This window comes from Protopterus annectens, chromosome 4.part1, assembly GCF_019279795.1.
Source record: "Protopterus annectens isolate FY-2018-M chromosome 4.part1, PAN1.0, whole genome shotgun sequence".
NCBI classification, from domain to species: Eukaryota; Metazoa; Chordata; order Ceratodontiformes; family Protopteridae; genus Protopterus; species Protopterus annectens.
This window is the reverse complement of record NC_056734.1, coordinates 34,835,530-34,854,613: the sequence shown is the minus strand read 5'-3', so window position 1 is coordinate 34,854,613 and position 19,084 is coordinate 34,835,530. Positions and strand designations below refer to the sequence as shown.

The window sequence follows — 19,084 nt, the reverse complement described above, 5'->3', positions numbered from 1 at the left end:
ATTCTTCTGCATTCCATATCACAGAAGGGTACATCAGCATTTGGTATACCACTACCTCCATTAGCAGGACATAGTCTGTCACTACTATTAGGACTTAGTTATCATACAAGACATGAGATTTGACAACATTTTCACATGGGATCAAGAAGGATATGTGGGCTGCCTATCCCAGTGGCTTCAGCCTTGTAGATCCTCCATCTGAGTGTAGATGTAATGTTGATATAAGTGGATGAGGACATGTGGTTCCCAGGGAAAGCAGACAACAGAATCACCATTATGCAGGTATTCAAGTTGCTAGACTACTTCTTTGAGGTCTTTAGACCTCTAGGCTGTACCCACATTGCCATTATGACCTCAACTGCAATACTTGTCATCTGGTATATTTACCAGAAGGGCTTATACTCAGTCAACTGCCAGATGATATGCCATGTATGGGGTATTGTATAGAATATGTCTATATGCTTTCTTAGCAGTTCAGACAATTCCTTCCTCTGGCAGTTATGCAAGGTACACCGACTCATGATGCAGGGGGACTTTCTACTGGGCCATCATGCTAGAAGATGTGCATAATCTCAGCTCTAGAGGCCATGAAGTTCAAGTTACATGAAAGAAAGCAGCAGATGTCTCAGTTTACTTTTGCATTTTATAGGATATGCTGCATTGGTGTTAGGAGTTAGTATAATGGTTAAGGTGTTCAACTCACATTCACAAGGTACAGAGTTTGATTCTAACCTTTGAAAGAAAATTGGGCTAGGCTTAAAATGGCTTATGAGGACAGCTAGTCTAGTACTTGCCTATGAACCTATGAACTTATATACCTTGGAGGCATTGGTGATGACCTCCATCTGCAAACAGATGAGGACTGGAGAAGAAATACAACACAGCAATGGCACAGAGATAAAACATTGTTGAATATGAGCTAGGAGCACTGAAGTTTTACTTCTGTTGCCTGGATGCATCTGCTGATGCCCTGCATATGCTCATAAGATGTGCAGAAAGATACATGTAGTGTCTGCCATGAAACACAGCATGTAGAAATACAAACTGTCACAACAGGGGTAGACCATAGCACTAGTTGATACTAGTGTCAATACCAAAAGAGGAGTGAGTGGTCAGAGAAAGGCATGGCTGAGTGGGCCTCATGAAAGGCAGAGGTAGGTATATTATGTTGTATATTATGTTGTATATTATGTCATGAAATGAGATGGAGTCTGGTCCACAAATATGGGCCATGCCAATAACAATACAGAACAAAACTAATATATGTATTTACTCATCCAGGTTATACAGTACTGTGTATTAAACATTAATATACCCATATTACCTGGAAAAGTGGGTTGGACTCAATCATCATCATCACAGATGGAGGAGTTCAGCTTAATGAGAGAACAAAGCTCACATAGGGAGAAAGGTCATAGCTGGTGCCTGCAGTACGCTTCAACATGGCTAGGGGAGCTGTGAGGTGTCAAGGATCATGTCCTTGTGTGATGCAATGGAGATTCCAGTGGAGGAACTGTGGCTGGATATACAATGAATCCTACAGCCTCACTTTGGAGCCTAATAATACAAGGGAGAGCATAGCATATTGGGTGCAGATGCAGGAATGTCAGGGCAGCAACTGTGGAGTAGTATTGGTAGGTAGGTGACATGAACTACTCTCTGTTAAACTAGGGTTATATGTCATTTGGGAGACATTTACTGCAGAGTAGTAGGCTTTTGAACTGCATAACATTGAATGTGATGCCTGCTAATGTGTGTTCAGAGTGGAGGTAAATGAACATTGCCCCTCTATGTGACTGTCTGCAGTCAAATTTGGATCTCACTGGAGAGCCATAAGAGTGTCTTTTATATCTTAGCAACTGTCCTTGACCAGAGATGGAACCCACAGTGGATACAGATGAATGTTGCTAAACAGCTATGGACACCTATACTGATTAACTGTCCACTGCCTCATCTATGCCTGCCATTTGCAAGCAGCCCCACTAACCCAATAATAGCTGCAGAATGGGCTATCACTGCCCATGTTTCTGCCAGTTACTGGAGGTATTCACACAAGCTATAGAGATCTTCACAAAGATCATACAACACATGGTCCAATTAGAATCTCGCTGAGCCTAGACCAAGATCCTGCAAAACTTCTGACTGATACTTAGTGTAGCACTCATTCTGTGGAACAATTGAACCTCAGGGCATGAAGGGGCCTTACTGTGCCCATCTCCAATGCCATGCATGTGCACTTTTGAGGTGGTACAGCCCTCAGATGCCAGCTGCATATCTATTGCCTGTTTAATGTCTGTGACACACATTGTGGACAAAACCCCATGCACTAAACCCAAGTGATGCTTCTGGCCAATCTGCGGTGTACATAGTCCTTTCCGATGCTTGGATGGGAATTTTTCCATTACTGTTAACATTGCTTATGGTCCCACTGTATTCTCAAACTCAGTCATGTTCAGAGTACCATTGTTGCCAGCCTCTATAGACATATTGATCTCATGCATGTGTAAACCTGTGATTTTAGATCCTGTCCCAGTAGAACTTGTAAAAGCACATAGATGACTTATTGTGAAAGCTGGCATGTTTGGCATCCCCATCACCATGCATCAGATAGGCAGCTATATGCCAGCAATATATATAGAGCCTGTTATATATTTATTCAGACCCAATGCCTTTGGGTAACTTTAATGAAGATAAATATGTATACATTCACAAGGATGATTTACTTGCAATGTCCCACATTACTGTCAGTTGCCTCTACTCACATGTGGCATCCCAAATAGGCACTCAGGCAGTCCTGATCAGCCTGTCTCTCACTTTCAGTCCACCACTGAGAATTAGTGTGCTGTCAATATCTCCACTGATGATTATAAGGAACAGCCCAGTCTGTCATCTAGTAATGTCTTGTTGGAACATCCCCAGAGGATTTCCTTTCTCTATTTATGTCTGGAGAATAATATTGGTGACCTTGCTACAGATTTGCAGCTGTGTGCAATAACAACATCTGCATTTATTTGTTGCAGCATTTCCTACCATGCCAGAAAACTATAGGCCTTGTTCAGTGTATCATTCTGCAGAGCTCTTCTACTGTGTGTGTTTGTGTGTTTGTGTGTGTGTGTGTGTGTGTGTGTGTGTGTGTGTGTGTGTGTGTGTGTGTGTGTGTGTGTGTGTGTGTGTGTGTGTGGAGGAACTGCTACAGAACAGTCTCCTCTGTGCTAAATTCATTCATGCACTAACCCTCTTTTGGTGCTTTAACACCTGTGGGAACATATATGGCTGAGATTGTATAGACATTTTCATTTCACATTTTAAAAATCAACCAAGAGATGTTTACTAAAGTTCTTGCCTGTCTTTCAACCTCTGAGACTAACACACACCAACTGTCAACATTCCAATGACATCATCTGCAGATAAGATGATTCTGAGACAGTTGGCATTTAGAATCTTCTTCACAAATATGCACAGTTAGAAATGTAAAGGAACACTGTTCAAGTCTTTAAAACATTCTGTACAAACAGATTATAAATTGACATGTAAGAACCTATTTACAATATCATAGCTAGTCATGCTGGCATATAATATACAGGTTAATCTGAAATTATGTACAAAACCTCAGCCAGACATGCTAGCACAAATGACAGTGCCTAATTTCTTCACACACACACACACACACACGCGCACACACACACACACACACACACACACACACACACACACACACACACACACATGACTCAAACACAGTTTTTAAATGACCCTTGCAAAACGACACTTGAGAAAAATGGGTCTGTCTTGGAATATCAACTTACTCCTCTCCTGGACAACCTCTCTGCATTGGCATTATTAACCCACTGGGGTGTTGTATTGTCATGCTATATGCTTGTAATGCTAAACTCCATCTCAGTAACTTAGCATTTTGTTTGCTGACTCTATTTAGCCATGTTAAAGGGTTATGATTTGTGAGTATAACGAATTTTCTTCCACAAAGACAGTGCTGCAGCTGTGACACGCATTGTGGACAAAACCCCATGCACTAAACCCAAGTGATGCTTCTGGCCAATCTGCAATGACCATACTATGGCTTGGCATTCTTTCTCCACAGCTGCATAACATTCTTCCCTAGGCTGAAGTCTACAGCTAAGATATTCCACTGGGTGCTCTTTTCCTTCTCAAGAAACTTGTCAGCACCCACCCCTATGACTCTTGTTCACAATCTGTGGTCCACACTACCATATCTATTTCTTTTTCCTAGTTAGGTCAGTAAGAGGTGCAGCTTTGTACTATAATTGGACACAAATTTTCTATAGTACTCCACTGTCCCTATAACTGCTCTCACTTGCTTTTTAGTAACAGGAACTGGCCACACTTGAATATCTTCTACTTTGACAGGATCTGGCCTAATCTTACCACTTCCCGCCCTGTGTCCTAAGAAAGTGACCTCTGTCTTAACCACCTGACACTTACTGGGTTTAATGGTTAATCCTACCCTTTTTAATTTACCAAATACCTCCCTAACATGTTGAAGGTGCTCTTGCCAGGAATGGCTATAAATAGCAATGTCATCTAGAGCATAATCTCCTGCTCCTACTAAGACACAATCTGCCTGTCTCTGGAAAGTTGCTGGGGCATTTTTCAATCCAAAGGGTATCCTTGAAAATTCATACAGTACAAAAGGAATACAAATGTTGACCTGTCTCTAGCAATGGCAGTTAAGGGCACATGCCAGTATCCCTTGGTTAGGTCAGTAGTGGTCAGATACCTAGTCCCACTCAGCTGTTCTAAGGCTTTGTCTGTTCTCAGCATGGGGTATGCATCTGACTCTGTATAACTGTTTAGTTTCCTATAGTCTACACAGAGCCTAACACCACCATTCTTCTTTGGTACCAGCACTACTGGGGAATCCCAGGGATTACTGGATTCCTGAATTACCCCCATTTCTAGCATTTCCCTTATCTCATCCTTCAGAATCTGTTTAACACTCTCAGGCACTCTGTAAGGAACCTACTTGATAGGTTTTTGGGGACTTGTGTCCACATGGTACTGCATCAAGTCAGTACATGCAGGTTTCCTTGTGGAATTGTCCATAAATTCCTGCAATACTATTCTTATCTCGCTGATCTGCTTAGCAGTTAACTTCTGCAATATGGCTATCTCTTCCACAGAGGTGTCAGTCCTAGCCTCACCAAGATCGGTTACCATATCCCCTTCAGACTCCTCCTGCAATCCACTGTGAATACTCAATATTAGAGTCTCCCTATTATGATAATATCAAAATATTTACATGGTACAATTTGTAATCTTGTCTCCTACCTACCAGGTTTAACATGGAATTCACATCAGTGACTTTCTTTACAACTTCAAAGGTCCCTCCCAAGCTGCTTGTAATTTGTTGTCTGACAGGGACAAGTACCATAACTTTCTGTCCCTCAGCATACTCTTGGGCATGAGCATTCCTACTGTACCAAACCTTTTTCTGCTTTTGGACTAATGATAAGTTCTCTTGGGCCAAACCCATGAGCACTGAAGTTAAGGATGTTTCGTATGACACAAAAGTCTCCTTGTGAGATTGACTCTTATCTGCTCACTCATCTCAGATAAAATCTAACGGCCCCCTCACGCTATACCCACATAACAACTCAAAGGGTGAGAAACCTTTAGATTCCTGTGGTATTTCCTGTACGCAAATAATAGTTGGGGCAAATACTTCTTCCACTCCCTTTTAAACTGGTCCGCAAATGCTTGTAGCATAGTCTTTAATGTAGAGTTTAACCTGTCCACAAGCCCATTAGTCTAGGGATGATAGGGGTATTTTTTAGATGTTTCAACCCACAATGCTTCCACAAACAAGTCAGCAGGTCTGATATGAAGTTGGCACCTCGATCAGTCAGTATCTCCCTCGGAAAACCTACCCTGCTGAAAATTTCTAGCAACACATTTGCCACCTTTTCTCCCTCAATAGAGGACAGAATTACACTTCAGGAAATCATCTGGTAGTATAATCCACTACCGCTAGGATATATTTCTTCCCTGTAGAACTTGGAGTACTCAGGGGTCCCACAATGTCCATGACCACCCTCTGAAATGGCTCTTCAATAACAGGCAAAGACATTAATGAACATGTATCCTTGTCCCCTGCCTTGTCAACTTTTTGGCACTGGTCACTAGTCCTACAATATCTAACCACATCCTTTGCAATTTCAGGCCAATAAAAATTCTGCATACTATGTCTCTTAGTACGTTTTATACCCATATGACCTGAAAAATGGATGTCATTTGCTATGGCCAAAAGTGGCAGATGTTAAGCTCTAGGCAGTGCCAACTGCTGTATTACCTCACCTTCTATCCCACCTTCAGCAGTCTATTCTCTATACAGCAAATTTTTGCACCAGTATACAGAATTTCCTCTTCCTTGAGCCTCAGGTGCTTCCTTAGCCATCTCCCTCAAGCTTTGTAATGTAGGGTCTGTAAGTTGAGTCTCTCTCAACCCTGCCTTTCTGACTCTCCCAAACTCCCCTTCCACAGGAAGCCTAGCAACTTCTGACAGCTGTGCCTCACTGTGAATCTGGGTACTATCACTCACCTCCATCCTTGCAGTCACCATGTCCAGGGCAACATCAGTATGTACCATCAGCTGTGGTACACTCTCAGACTTAGTGCTTCAAGATAGCACCTTCTCTGAAACAGCCACCACACCAGTCCCAACTTCAGGTATGATATCTGTATGGGTTTTTCTCTGGCTACAGGGCATACATGCCTGTCTACTAGTGTGACTGCATGTCACTGCATGCACACAAGGTACTGCATCATCAAAGTCATCCCCTGTCAGGACATTTGCATGAATATCCACAAACACACCTACCTGCTTATTGCCTCTTCCACTCTCCCAGTCAAAATGAACCCTAGCCAAAGGTATTTGGAATGGGGTCACTCCCAAAGCTCTGACTGGAGTGGACTTTTATAAGCAGTACTGCTCTTCTCTAACCATTGCAGGCCTCACAATGGTTATATCAAAAGCTGGGTCTCTCTTAGCAGTAACCGGTTTAGCATGTACTAAGATAGGATATACATTTTGGTGATAGATCGGTGTGCCTGTTGTTTCAAAACAACTTGCCACTGGTAGTTTGTCATCACCACTTGCTGGCTCCCTCACCTTTAGTTTCTCACCTTGCCTTGATGGACATTTGACTGCTATTTGGCCCCTCTGGTTAAATTTGAAGCATCTAATCCCTAACCGTGTATTTGGACTAGTAGTTTCCCCTGTTACTGTTGTACTCTGTTGGAGTGGTTTAAACTGTTCCCCATGGGTTCCCTTAGGTCCATGTGCAGCATTTGGTATCTCTTTCTTATGTACTGATGCTCTGCTTGCTAAGTAGTGATCCCCTGTTCTCTGCAACTCATCTGCAGAGTTATACTATCTGCCTGCTAACCAGATTCTCATGTTGTCAGGAAAAGTACTGTGGGCTTGTTCCCTCAACAAAAGGTCTGCCAGCCCTTCAGAAGTTGTGACCTGTCATCCACTCACCTATTTATGAAAATAAGTATTTAAATCAGCAATATAATCACATGCACTTTCATCTACCTTGTGTCTATGTTCACAAATCTTTTTTCTATAAGCTCCACATGTTAGTTTAAAAAAATCAAGAAGGCATTTCTTAACTTTATCAAAATTCAAACAATCTACATCAGACAATTTTGACATGGCCTGAATAGCTTTACAATGGAGTAAGGGAGGCAGGAACCAAACCCAGAGCTCATGGTCAACATCATAGTGTCTACATACCCTCTCAGATATATGAATAAAACTATCAAAGTCTTCCCCATTCCTGTATTGAGGAAAAGATTTACTGACCTTTATAGCTTCTGGGGTTTGTTTATTCCCTTTTCCATTACCTCCATGACCCTCTCAAAGGGTAAGAAGTTCCATTTCATGCCAATGTTGTCTCTCATTTTCCTCAGCTTTTAAATGTTTGGCCTCCAGTTCATATTGTTGCCATTTCTCCTCAGCCTCCAGTTCATATCAGTGGTCTTCTCCCTTACCTCAGCATACAGGCATCAAATTCTCTCCTCAGCCTCCAGTTCCAGGCTCCTTAACTCTTGATGAATTCTCAGGTCCTCAGAAGAAAATGAGGACTGTCCTGTTTCAGCAGGCTGCACATCCCCAGTACCAAACTGGATATCCTCCAAATGGCTGGTCTAAGCTGATGCTGCAACTAAGGATAAAATCATTGCTTCCTTAGTCAGTCTGGAATGCACTAGTCCTCTGACTTTGTACTCCTTGGCCAACTGATTCTTTGTCAGCTTACTATAGTCTTCTGCTGACATCTTTGCCTGCTCTCCCTGACTAACTAAAAATAAATAAAACTGTGGTGAACTGAGATTCTGTATGTTTACTTTGTGGCTATTGAGAATGCATAGCTTAATGACAGCTATCTACAGGCTACTGAAGTCCAATTAAAAATCCCACATTGCTGCCACAAAATAATGCGGCATCCGTATAATAGCCCACCAGACTGCTAACAATATATGATGTCCCTCACTATCTTGGGTCGGTAACTAAGGAACTTCAGTCCTGACTACTGACTTCAGTATGAGACTGTCACTTAAACAGGAGTAAAATTTTACAATTTCCCCTAAGAGCACAACAGGAACATGATTTATAACCTGAGACTGGATTGTATACTTATGTCCACCCTTAATGTAACTCCTTATTACACATTTCAGAGCAATATGTCCCAGTTTAAGAGGTACATGCACACTTAAATAAATTAAATCTCACATATCCCAACACTTTTGGGAAACCTGACACAGATTTCCAGATGTGACCAGTCCCCAAAATAATATGGTAACATGCTGCCACCTGTCATAGATCCTATATGTCCTTTTAAAGGAGTGTCCAATTATGAAAATTAGATATTAAAACGAATGATTTTAAATTACCTAAATCAGCCAGGCTTTCAGAGTGGCCTGGGAAGTTATCAAAGAAGGTAAAACCAATTTCAAATCACTAAAGAAAACACTGATTGACCAGCCACAATGTAAGTTAATAAAAATATTTAATAATGAGAAAAATTATTAAAAAATATAAAAGCAGAACTCAATCATCAGGAAAATAAATCAGTAAGATAGAACTCCAACATTTAGAAAAAAGAAACTCTAACTGGTTAGTTATAATTTCCTGTCTGACTATAGAACACTGTCCCTGATCTAAACTAAATTATTACATGTTGTATGACAGTCTGCCTTTGAGTATTTTTAACATAAGTTTAAAATAATTACAATAGAGCAAAGGCAGGCTTACAATTCTTCGTGAGTCCTTTTGGGTATCCACTGCACAATACAACTGTGAAGAACTGCAACTGGCAAATGACAACTGTAACTGGCTGTTAAATGACAACAACTGAATTCAACTGTCTTCAGCAGGCTCTTTTCTAGAGTAGCTTAAGTGTCATAATGGTTCCAGTTCTAATTTCCATTTCATATTTTGAAAATCAACCAACAGCTGTTTACTAATGATCCTTCTTGTCTTTCAGCTTCTGACAGTAACGCATGGCAACTGTCAACATTCCAATGACATCATCTGCAGACCAATTGATTCTGAAACAATCTGCATTTAGAATCTTCTGCACAAATATGAGTAGTTAGAAATGAAAAGGAACACCGTTCAAGTCTTTAAAACATTCTGTACAGATTATAAATTGACATGTAAGAACGTATTTACAATATCATAGTACATCATGCTGGCATACAATACACAGGTTAATTTGAAATTATGTACAAAACCTCAGACAGATATGCTAGCACAAGTGACAGAGTCTAATTTCTTCACAGTAGTCATATACCAATCCTTAATAACCATATGTAATGCATCATGCCAGATGATGAAAAGGAAATGCAATTCAACACCTGCATTTGGTACTTATATATACATTATACAGTATACATTATATATCTTCCCTTAATTAATGAATCTTATCAAAATGCTCATAGACATTGTAACATGACATTTAGGTATTGCATGCACCTAAGAGTGCCATTCTTCACTTAAGTATTTCAATGCAATATAGTCATGACCTTACTTACACCACATTGCCCCATTAATCAAATGTTGGTTTGATAATGGTGTTTTTATTGATTAAACAAGTAATATTCATTCGTAACCATGACATCTTTATTCCAGTTTAAGATGATGTAAAACAACTGAGAATGTCTATCTGCAATCTTGGAACATTAGTCAAACCAAAATCATATTGTCCAGTAAAAAATAAAAAAAAATGAAGTATAATGTAGCATGATAGTCAGAGAGAGCAAAATGTCAATCTTAATTGAAAAAAAAAAATAAATATATATATATATATATATATATATATATATATATATATATATATATATATATGAGTCTACTTTGCTTGAAAACATATTTCACTGAAACTCATTTTGTCGAAGCCTCATTTTATTGAAAATTAATTTCTGAGCCCAATTCACTGAAAGCTCACTTCACTGAAAACTCATTTGACTGAAACTCATTTCATCTAAAAAGGTATATTCCCTGTTCTCCACTGTACTGCAATCCTGGAGTTAGTGTGTGTATATATATATATATATATATATAAATATATATATATATATATATATATATATATATATATGTATATATATATATATATATATACATAGAGAGAGAGAGAGAGGAGGGTTGTGGGGACCACAACCCCCCACCTATTTTAAATGTTGTAAAGCATAGACATGGATACTTACTAGTCGAACGAAGAACTCTTTCCAAAATTTATTATGCACCCAAACTATGTGGAAGGCTATGCCCCCACACTCCCCAATTAATACAAGTAAAAATAAATTCACAAATAAATAAACCATAACATACCTTTGTCACTTGATCTATTTAGTTTAATAGTTGTAGCATCACAATTATTTCACTGAAGTATGTTAAACAGACCATTCAAATGATATATGAAATCAGAGAATACTGCATTGTACTTGTAATATTTATGTCTCTGTGGACATTACTAGATATTACAAACTTTGAAAACAAGCAGAATTATGGTAATTAGTTTCACAAATGGCATAATGATTCATAAGGTATATTTAATGAGAATTACTCTCAGACTTACTCATGTAGCAATGGCCTCACAACTGTGTCTCCTCTGGTATGAGCATAGTAGAACAAAGTATATAAGTAAGGTAACAAAGTGTAGCGAATTTTCAGATATCGTCTAGATGATTCTACCAAAGCTGAGTTGGCACCAAATTTTGCAGGGTCCTGTGGCTGAAAATAAAATACAGAAAGATTATACATGTTTTTGATACATATCATTGATAAAATTGTGCATATTCTATCCCTTGTTCTATATACATTTATATATATAGATGGATACTTACAGAGGCATTACCAATATATGTACATACATAAGTTTTTTTTGTTTTTCTTTCGGCTTTTCCCGGTTAGAGGTCGCCAAAGCAGAACTCTGGTCTGCTAATGATTGGCAGTAGATTTTTTTACAGGTGCCGAGGTGCCAGCTCGATGCCCAACCTTCAACGAAGGCACGCCCATTCTACTCATGTCTTTCGAACGCCACTCAACCATGGGGAGGGCATGCAGACTCCACACAGAAGTTACTCCAGCCAAAATTGAATGGGAGAACCACTTGCTGTGAGGCAACAATGCTACCGCTGCACCACCGTGGCTTGATATATGTACATACACTATGTCTGTATCTATATCTATGTATCTATATAGCTATATCTATATACATCTATATATATATATATATATATATATAATTTATATATATATATATATATATATATATATATATATATATATATATATATATATATATATATATATATATATATATATATATATATATATATATATATATATATATATATATATATATATATATATATATATATATATATATATATATATATTTATATATATATATATATATATATATATATATATATATATATATATATATATATATATATATATATATAGATAGATAGACATAGATATAGCTATATAGATACATAGATATAGATACAGGGGAACACTACTAAATCTTGAACTTTTGAAATCTCGAATTTCAAAAGCTCGAGACCATGTAGCCGAAACCCCACATTACCGAAAGACCAGAAGCACAAAATTCAAATTCCTGATGTTAAGGGATTTTGAGTTATCGCTTCTGGTGTTACGGTTCAGGTAAGTATGCGTGTGTAAGTGTGTTTGTGAGGGGCTTTAGTGTGTGCAAGTGTGTGTTGTGACTGTGGTGTGTGTGTGTGTGTGTGTGTGTGTGTGTGTGTGTGTGTGTGTGTGTGTGTGCGTGTGTGCGTGTGTGTGTGGTGTGTGTGTGAGGGGCTGTAATTTGTGGGTGTGAGTTTGCCTTGTGTGTATGTTTGTGTGATCTTGGAGTTAGAATATTAAAGTGGGGGTGTGTGGGGGGCACAACCCCCCCACATGGGGGGTGCAGGGGGGCAAATCCCCCCTGCTTATCTTTAGTGTAGGGTAGTTTGTTTGGTTATGGGGGAGGCTGTGTATATGTTTGTGTGTGTGCTGTATGTATGTAGTACTTTCGCGATTTTGAATTTCTCGCTTTTAACATTTCAGTAATGTGTGGTTTAAGGATTATAGTCTCGGTATTTTGGGCTTCGTATTGTGTACTTTTGGGATTCAGTAGTGAATCCAGATACAGACATAGATTATAAGGGCATGCTGAGTTAAGGAGCATTTGTGTAACCTATAGAAAAAAAGCATTTTGCAATCATTATTATATTTGCATATAGAAAGATAAAAATGATCCTATATCAAAATTTATGTTTACCTGTAGTTATGGACAGAGTATGCATACTTACTTAATTGCTACATCAAGGGAAAGTCTACATAAATGGTTTGTTAGTCTGCATTTGTCTTAAAAAAATGACTATTAGGCAATGGTTGCATGAAGGATTCTGCACATTATAGAAGTCCAAGGGAATTTAATAAGGCAGCAATAACTCAAAAAAGTGGATTTATTTCTAGGTTTATAATTCTGGAAATCTAATTTCTGGTAACCAAATCTTGAAGAGAATGACTGCCAGTAAGTATATTGTACCTAGTTGGTAGCTTAGCTAGTTATGAGTATATGAGTCATTACAGGATTTCTTAAAAATTACAAATGTATCAACACACATTTTTATTTTATTTATTTATAGATGTTTGTTTACCGGGAAAGTCTACTGGCTCAAAAACCCATTTTCAGTGTGGAGACCATTTACATATCCAAGAAATATTTTAAGATCATATTATATTTACAGAAATAAGAAACCAAAAAAACAGGTAGCAGGTATGCAGTCGGCAGCAAATGTTTATTTAAACACTTTTCATCAGCTCTACAAAGCTGACTTCATCAGAATACATTCAATGTCCATAAAACCATATATATATATATATATATATATATATATATATATATATATATAGTAAAGTTCACTCAATTGGCACAACATCAATTAAAGCAACAGCCCCTATAAAAACATCTCAATTTTAAAATGTAGGGGGATTTTTCAAACATTTTCTAAACATACATTTCAGAAAAACCTTTCAAACTTTGGTTTATTTAAGTTTTTTAGTACTCTTAGGTGTTTGGATGAGTAAATAGTATTTTTTTAGGATTATACTATGTTAATTTGCTGTTAAAATTACTTGTACATACCTTTGAATTTTTTCAAAATTTTAAAATTGAGATGTTTTATAGGGGCTGTTGCTTTAATTGATGTTTTGCCAATTGAGTGAACTTTACTATATATATATATATATATATATATATATAGATATATATATATATATATATATATATATGGTTTTATGGACATTGAATGTATTCTGATGAAGTCAGCTTTGTAGAGCTGATGAAAAACGCTTAAATAAACATTTGCTGCCGACTGCATACCTGCTACCTGTTTTTTTTGGTTTCTTAGTTGTTTTAGCCTTTGTTTTTTATATATTTACAGAAATAACCAAAACATTTTTCACAATTTTCTAAAGATTAGTAAAACACAGAATGCAAAGGTTTATATAATCTAGTTCATTTTTGTAGTATGCATGGATTATTTTCAGTGGCACTCAAAATATGTAGAAAGAAAGTAGATACCTTCTTATTAAAAAAATTGATGCAAGTCAACACATGATCAGTTTTGGCCTGATAATCAGATTACGAGAAAAAAATACCAATGAAATATAAAATGAGATCAGGAAAAGAGTTTCTGGAAATTAATAGGTATCATACTACTTTGATGTGTTAGACATAGTTTAAGGTGGTCTATGGTTTTGTGCCCAGGGGCAGATTGGTTTGTCAAGGAAGTTATTTTTTAAAGTGAGTTTGAAATTTTTTAAATAATCCAATTGTGTGATAGAGGGGGGTAGAGCATTTCACAGTTTAGTTTAGTGCAAGTACAGGCTTGGTCCAGCCCTTTTGTTAGATTTGGAAACATTTAGGAGTTGTTTGTTAGTATACCGAAGATTTAAGGTGGGGGGTGTAGAATTGTAGGATAAAATGGAAAGAAGGGCAATTATCTGGATTGTATATTAGTTTATGAACTAGTGTTAGCTGGGTGTAATGAAGGAAGTGGGGGAATTCAAGCCATTTCAATTCCTTAATGACTTGACACTGGTGAGTTTGGTATGATAGTCCAGTGGTGAATTTTGCTATTTTATAATAGCATGATTATAGTTTGTCGCTTAGGGATGTATGCAATTTAGTACAAATAGGGGTACCATAAAGGAGGGATGGGAGTAGGAGGATATTTACCAGTTTTATTTTTGTGGATTTATCCATATATAGCATCTATCTGTAGAGTTTGACTAGTTTAAAGTGTTTTTTTTAAATTGTGTTTAGAATATGTTATTCAAAGGATAGTTTACCACTGATGGTAATGCATAGTAATTTTGCTGACTTCACTACTTCAATTTCATTCCTAGTATAGGAGTAAATCTTAAATTCATATAGAGGTGGTTTAGATGAAAATGATAGTAGTCTGGATTTTTTGGGATTTAGTTGAAGTTGTGCTTCAATTAGCTACATTTCTATGGTTGAAAAGGCATTTTGTGTTATTTTTTGGAGGTCTGAGAAGTTATTGGAGGAGAGAGGATATGACAGCAGAATCATCAGCATATTGGATGAGTGAACTTTGAGAAGAGAGAGAGTGAAGATCATGTATGAACACATTGAAAAGCAAAGACCCCAGAACAGACCCCCAGGGACACCTGTTTTACTGGCTATGTATCCAGATTGTTTGTTTTGCCATTTAACTGATTGGTATCTTTTATTCAGGTAGTTAGAGAACCAAGTAAGGGTATGCTGGGAGCATCCTAAAGTTGCAAGTTGTTTAATTAATTTAGTATGTGATACTGTGTTGAATGGCTTGGATAGGTATAGGATAAGCACTGATGTTAATAGACTAGAGTCCAAAGCCTTGTTCACAGCATCATCAGAGGACAGTAGGGCTGCTGTAGCAGTTTGCCTGGGTCAAAACTATGTTGAGTAAGGGCAAGGAATTATCATATAAGTGTTTTAGTAACTGACTTTCTATACACTTTTCTAATATTTCAGATAATGGAGAGAGAATGGAAACAGGTCAAAGGTTAGTTAAGTCATTTGGGTTTCTGCCTTTGTGCAATTGGGTTATGATGGATTTTTTTCAAATCATGAGGGCTTACAGACTCTGAGATAGATCTATTAATTAGAATACTGATAGAGTATTGCTTTGGAACCAAGTTTCAGATATTTGGAGGAGAGGTTGTCAGCAGATAAGGAGCAAGGTCTTAGTTTATTTAGTAACTTGAGTGCTACAGAGGTGGACATGGATTTTAGGGAGAATATTGGAATTGTTGGGGTGTTTTTTGTGTCATTATGGAGTGAGTGGTATGTGCCAGAATTCTTAGGAGTTGAGTTTGAGGTGGTAAACTTGTGTGTTGGGGGGGTTCATTGGTTTTGGGTGGGGTATTTTAACAAGTTTAAAGATGCTATCTATGAAGTGGGAATTGAAAATATGTGCTATTTCTTGTGGGTCCTTGTCTGGAAAAGGTGATAGGTTTTGTGTTGTCCCAGGATTAAGGAATAAAGAGACTGATTTACAGAATTTTGGGGGGTTATTCCTTGAACTAGATAGTTGTTATGAGAAGTAGTGTTTTTTAATCATTTTTAACTAATTTTTTTGCTTTGTTATGGAGTTGTTTGAAATTAATTTCATTTGCTTGAGTTTTGTTTTTTAGCCATTCTTTCCAGGCTTGGTCTCTTGATCCCATCATATTGTTTAGTTGGTTTCGTAAGCCAGGGAGCATGACTAAGTTTTGAGTATTTAGGGTATTAAGGAAGATCTTATTAAAAAAGTGTACTGCTTCTTCTAATTTTAGGGATTTTTGTGGGGTCCAATTATGAGCATTTAGAGTGTTGTTGAAGGTTGTTTGGTTAAAATTAGTTAGGTTCCTGGATGCTTTATATGAGTGGTATTTTGGCACCTGAGTATAGGTTTTATGTATAATGGCAGGTAGATGGTTATTAAGAATGTTAGGCAGGGTACCAGGGGCAGCCACGATGGTGAAGAGGTTAGCATTGCCGCCTGACAGCAAGAGGTTCTCCGGTTCGATTCTTGGCTGGGGTGCCTTCTGTGCGGAGTCTGCATGTCCACCCTGTGGTTGCGTGGGATTCCTCTGGGTGCTCCGGTTTCCTCCCACATCCCAAAGACATGCAGTAGGTGGATTGGACACTCTAAATTGGCCCTAGGTGTGAGTGTGTGCATGTGTGTGCCTTCTGTGGAAGGCTGGGTTCCGGGTGGCAACTCAACACCATAAAAACTCCACTGCTAATCATGAGCGGATGGATGATCCATTGTGGCGACCACTAACCGGGAAAAAAATGAAAGAAGAAGAAGAAGGCAGGTTACCAGTGTTGGAATATTTCTGTGGCTCTGAAACTAGGATCCAATCTATGGTGGATTCTGGTTGATTATTTAGTAGTCATGTGGGGCATGTAACCAGTTGTGTGAACCCATACAGGTTAATATAATTAGCAGGGGAGTCTGAGGTAAGGTTTTTCCAGTTGATGTTAGTATCTCCTTGAATGATGGTTTTGTTGGATGCATTTTGGGTTGTCCACGATAGAACAATTTCAAGAGTAGCTATATTTTGGCCTGGGGGGATGTATATTACTGCTATGCATAAGGTTTTATTATTCTTTATTTGTAATTATGCTAATACAAATTCCATATTGCTGAAGGTTGGGACAGGTTTCAGAAAGGATGTAATGGGTAAAAAGTTGCAATAGATTTTAGCTACGCCACCACCTTTCCTTAAGATATTATAACCACTGAGAACTATTTCAGTGTGCAATATATGTAGCTTTAGTCATGTTTCTGTAACAGTCACGATATCAGGGGTGTATTGAGAGAGCTAGGCATGAAATTCAGTAATTTTGTTACAAATACTCTTTATGTTGATTGTTATCATAATAAGGTTTTGAGTGTTTGTGGCTGTGTTTAAGGAAAAAGAGGGGGGATGGTTTATATCGGAAGAGAGGGAATGGTCAGGTTTGGGTGAATATTCCCACTTTGAGATAACAGGATGTGAATTAAAGTATGTGAAAGTAATTTGATTGAGTAAAGGACTTGGATAAAGCACTAGGATTTAGTTTATTAGCTGATATGTTACTGCAATTGAATATTGATGATGAGATGTTGGAGAAACTTTTTATATATGGTTGTGTTGTTATAATTATTAGGGTAGGAGTTTTTGGAGGAAGTGAGCATTTCATTTAGTAGAGGGAAGTTGAATGAGTCAGCATGAGGAGAGAAATTCTGAGAAAAAAAATAAAAATTGTTAACTGTATGGTGTTGGACATTTTGCAGGGTTAAAAAATAGGATATGTAATAGGTTAGAAATATATTAAGATATTTGGGAGACTGGTTAGAGCAGGGTGCCTTTAAGTTTTATTGTGTGAAAGGAATGGGTGTAGTTATAAAGTGGCTGACTGGACAAAGAAGTAGTGAGAGTGGTCTAGAGGAGTATAAACATAAAGAAGGTGGGGTGGGTGGGAATGGGCATAGGGTAGGGGAGCTAAGTGAGCTTGAACCAACCAAGGGTGAACTGAGCGGGCAGAAACACAAGTGTCAGTTGAAATGCTTAGAAAAACTATCAGGGAGATTTGAAAGTAAGTTTACAGGGTGTGTGGTACAGTGTTAGAGGGGACAGCCTAGGTGAGTAAGGGCAGTTGTTTTTGATTTTATTGAGTGAGTCCTTGGCTGGGAATAGAGAGGATACACGCAGGCTACTCTTTGCCTTCTGTGCACTTTCCTGAGTTTAGGTAAATGTCGAAGTGATGATCCATCTGCAATCATTTTACTTCACCTGTCATGTTTGACAACAGTGTACCTGCTACTCCTGGTGCCTAACTTTATAGAGTTTTACATTTAGCACATATTATACCTGACATTTTCTCAGTGGCAGCCAAAGTTATGTGCTACCGCACAGAGAAAATCCTGCCTCAATATGCACTCCACATTATGTAGATCTGTGTAAGTGTGAGGATCTTTGATGGTGACAAGAGTCTTCTGCAGGGAAATAAATAAAGGTCTAACTCCATATAAATTATCAGCAGTGTAACTCCATATGATTTATCAACAGTGTAACTCCATATAACTTATCAGCAGTGTAACTCCATATGACTTAGCAGTGTAACTCTATATAACTTATCAACAGTGTAACTCCATATAACTTATCAGCAGTGTAACTCCATATGAGTTATCAGCAGTGTAACTTCATATGACTTATCAACAGTGTAACTCCTTATAACTTATCAGCAGTGTAACTCCATATGACTTAGCAGTGTAACTCTATATAACTTATCAGCAGTGTAACTCCATATAACTTATCAGCAGTGTAACTCCATATGACTTATCAACAGTGTAACTCCATATAACTTATCAGCAGTGTAACTCCATATGACTTAGCAGTGTAACTCTATATAACTTATCAACAGTGTAACTCCATATAACTTATCAGCAGTGTAACTCCATATGAGTTATCAGCAGTGTA

The 19,084-nt window shown here is 37.9% G+C and overlaps 1 protein-coding gene across 1 annotated transcript in view; it reads right to left on the bottom strand.

Annotated features, from left to right (window-relative positions):
- The window catches only part of LOC122800743 (maltase-glucoamylase, intestinal-like), a 1,506,799-nt gene that overhangs the window by 990,926 nt on the left and 496,789 nt on the right, over positions 1-19,084 (bottom strand). Inside the window, exon 18 of the mRNA XM_044069982.1 lies at positions 11,124-11,278. Coding sequence (XP_043925917.1) covers positions 11,124-11,278 — 155 coding nt within the window. The remainder of the gene's footprint in view (positions 1-11,123; positions 11,279-19,084) is intronic.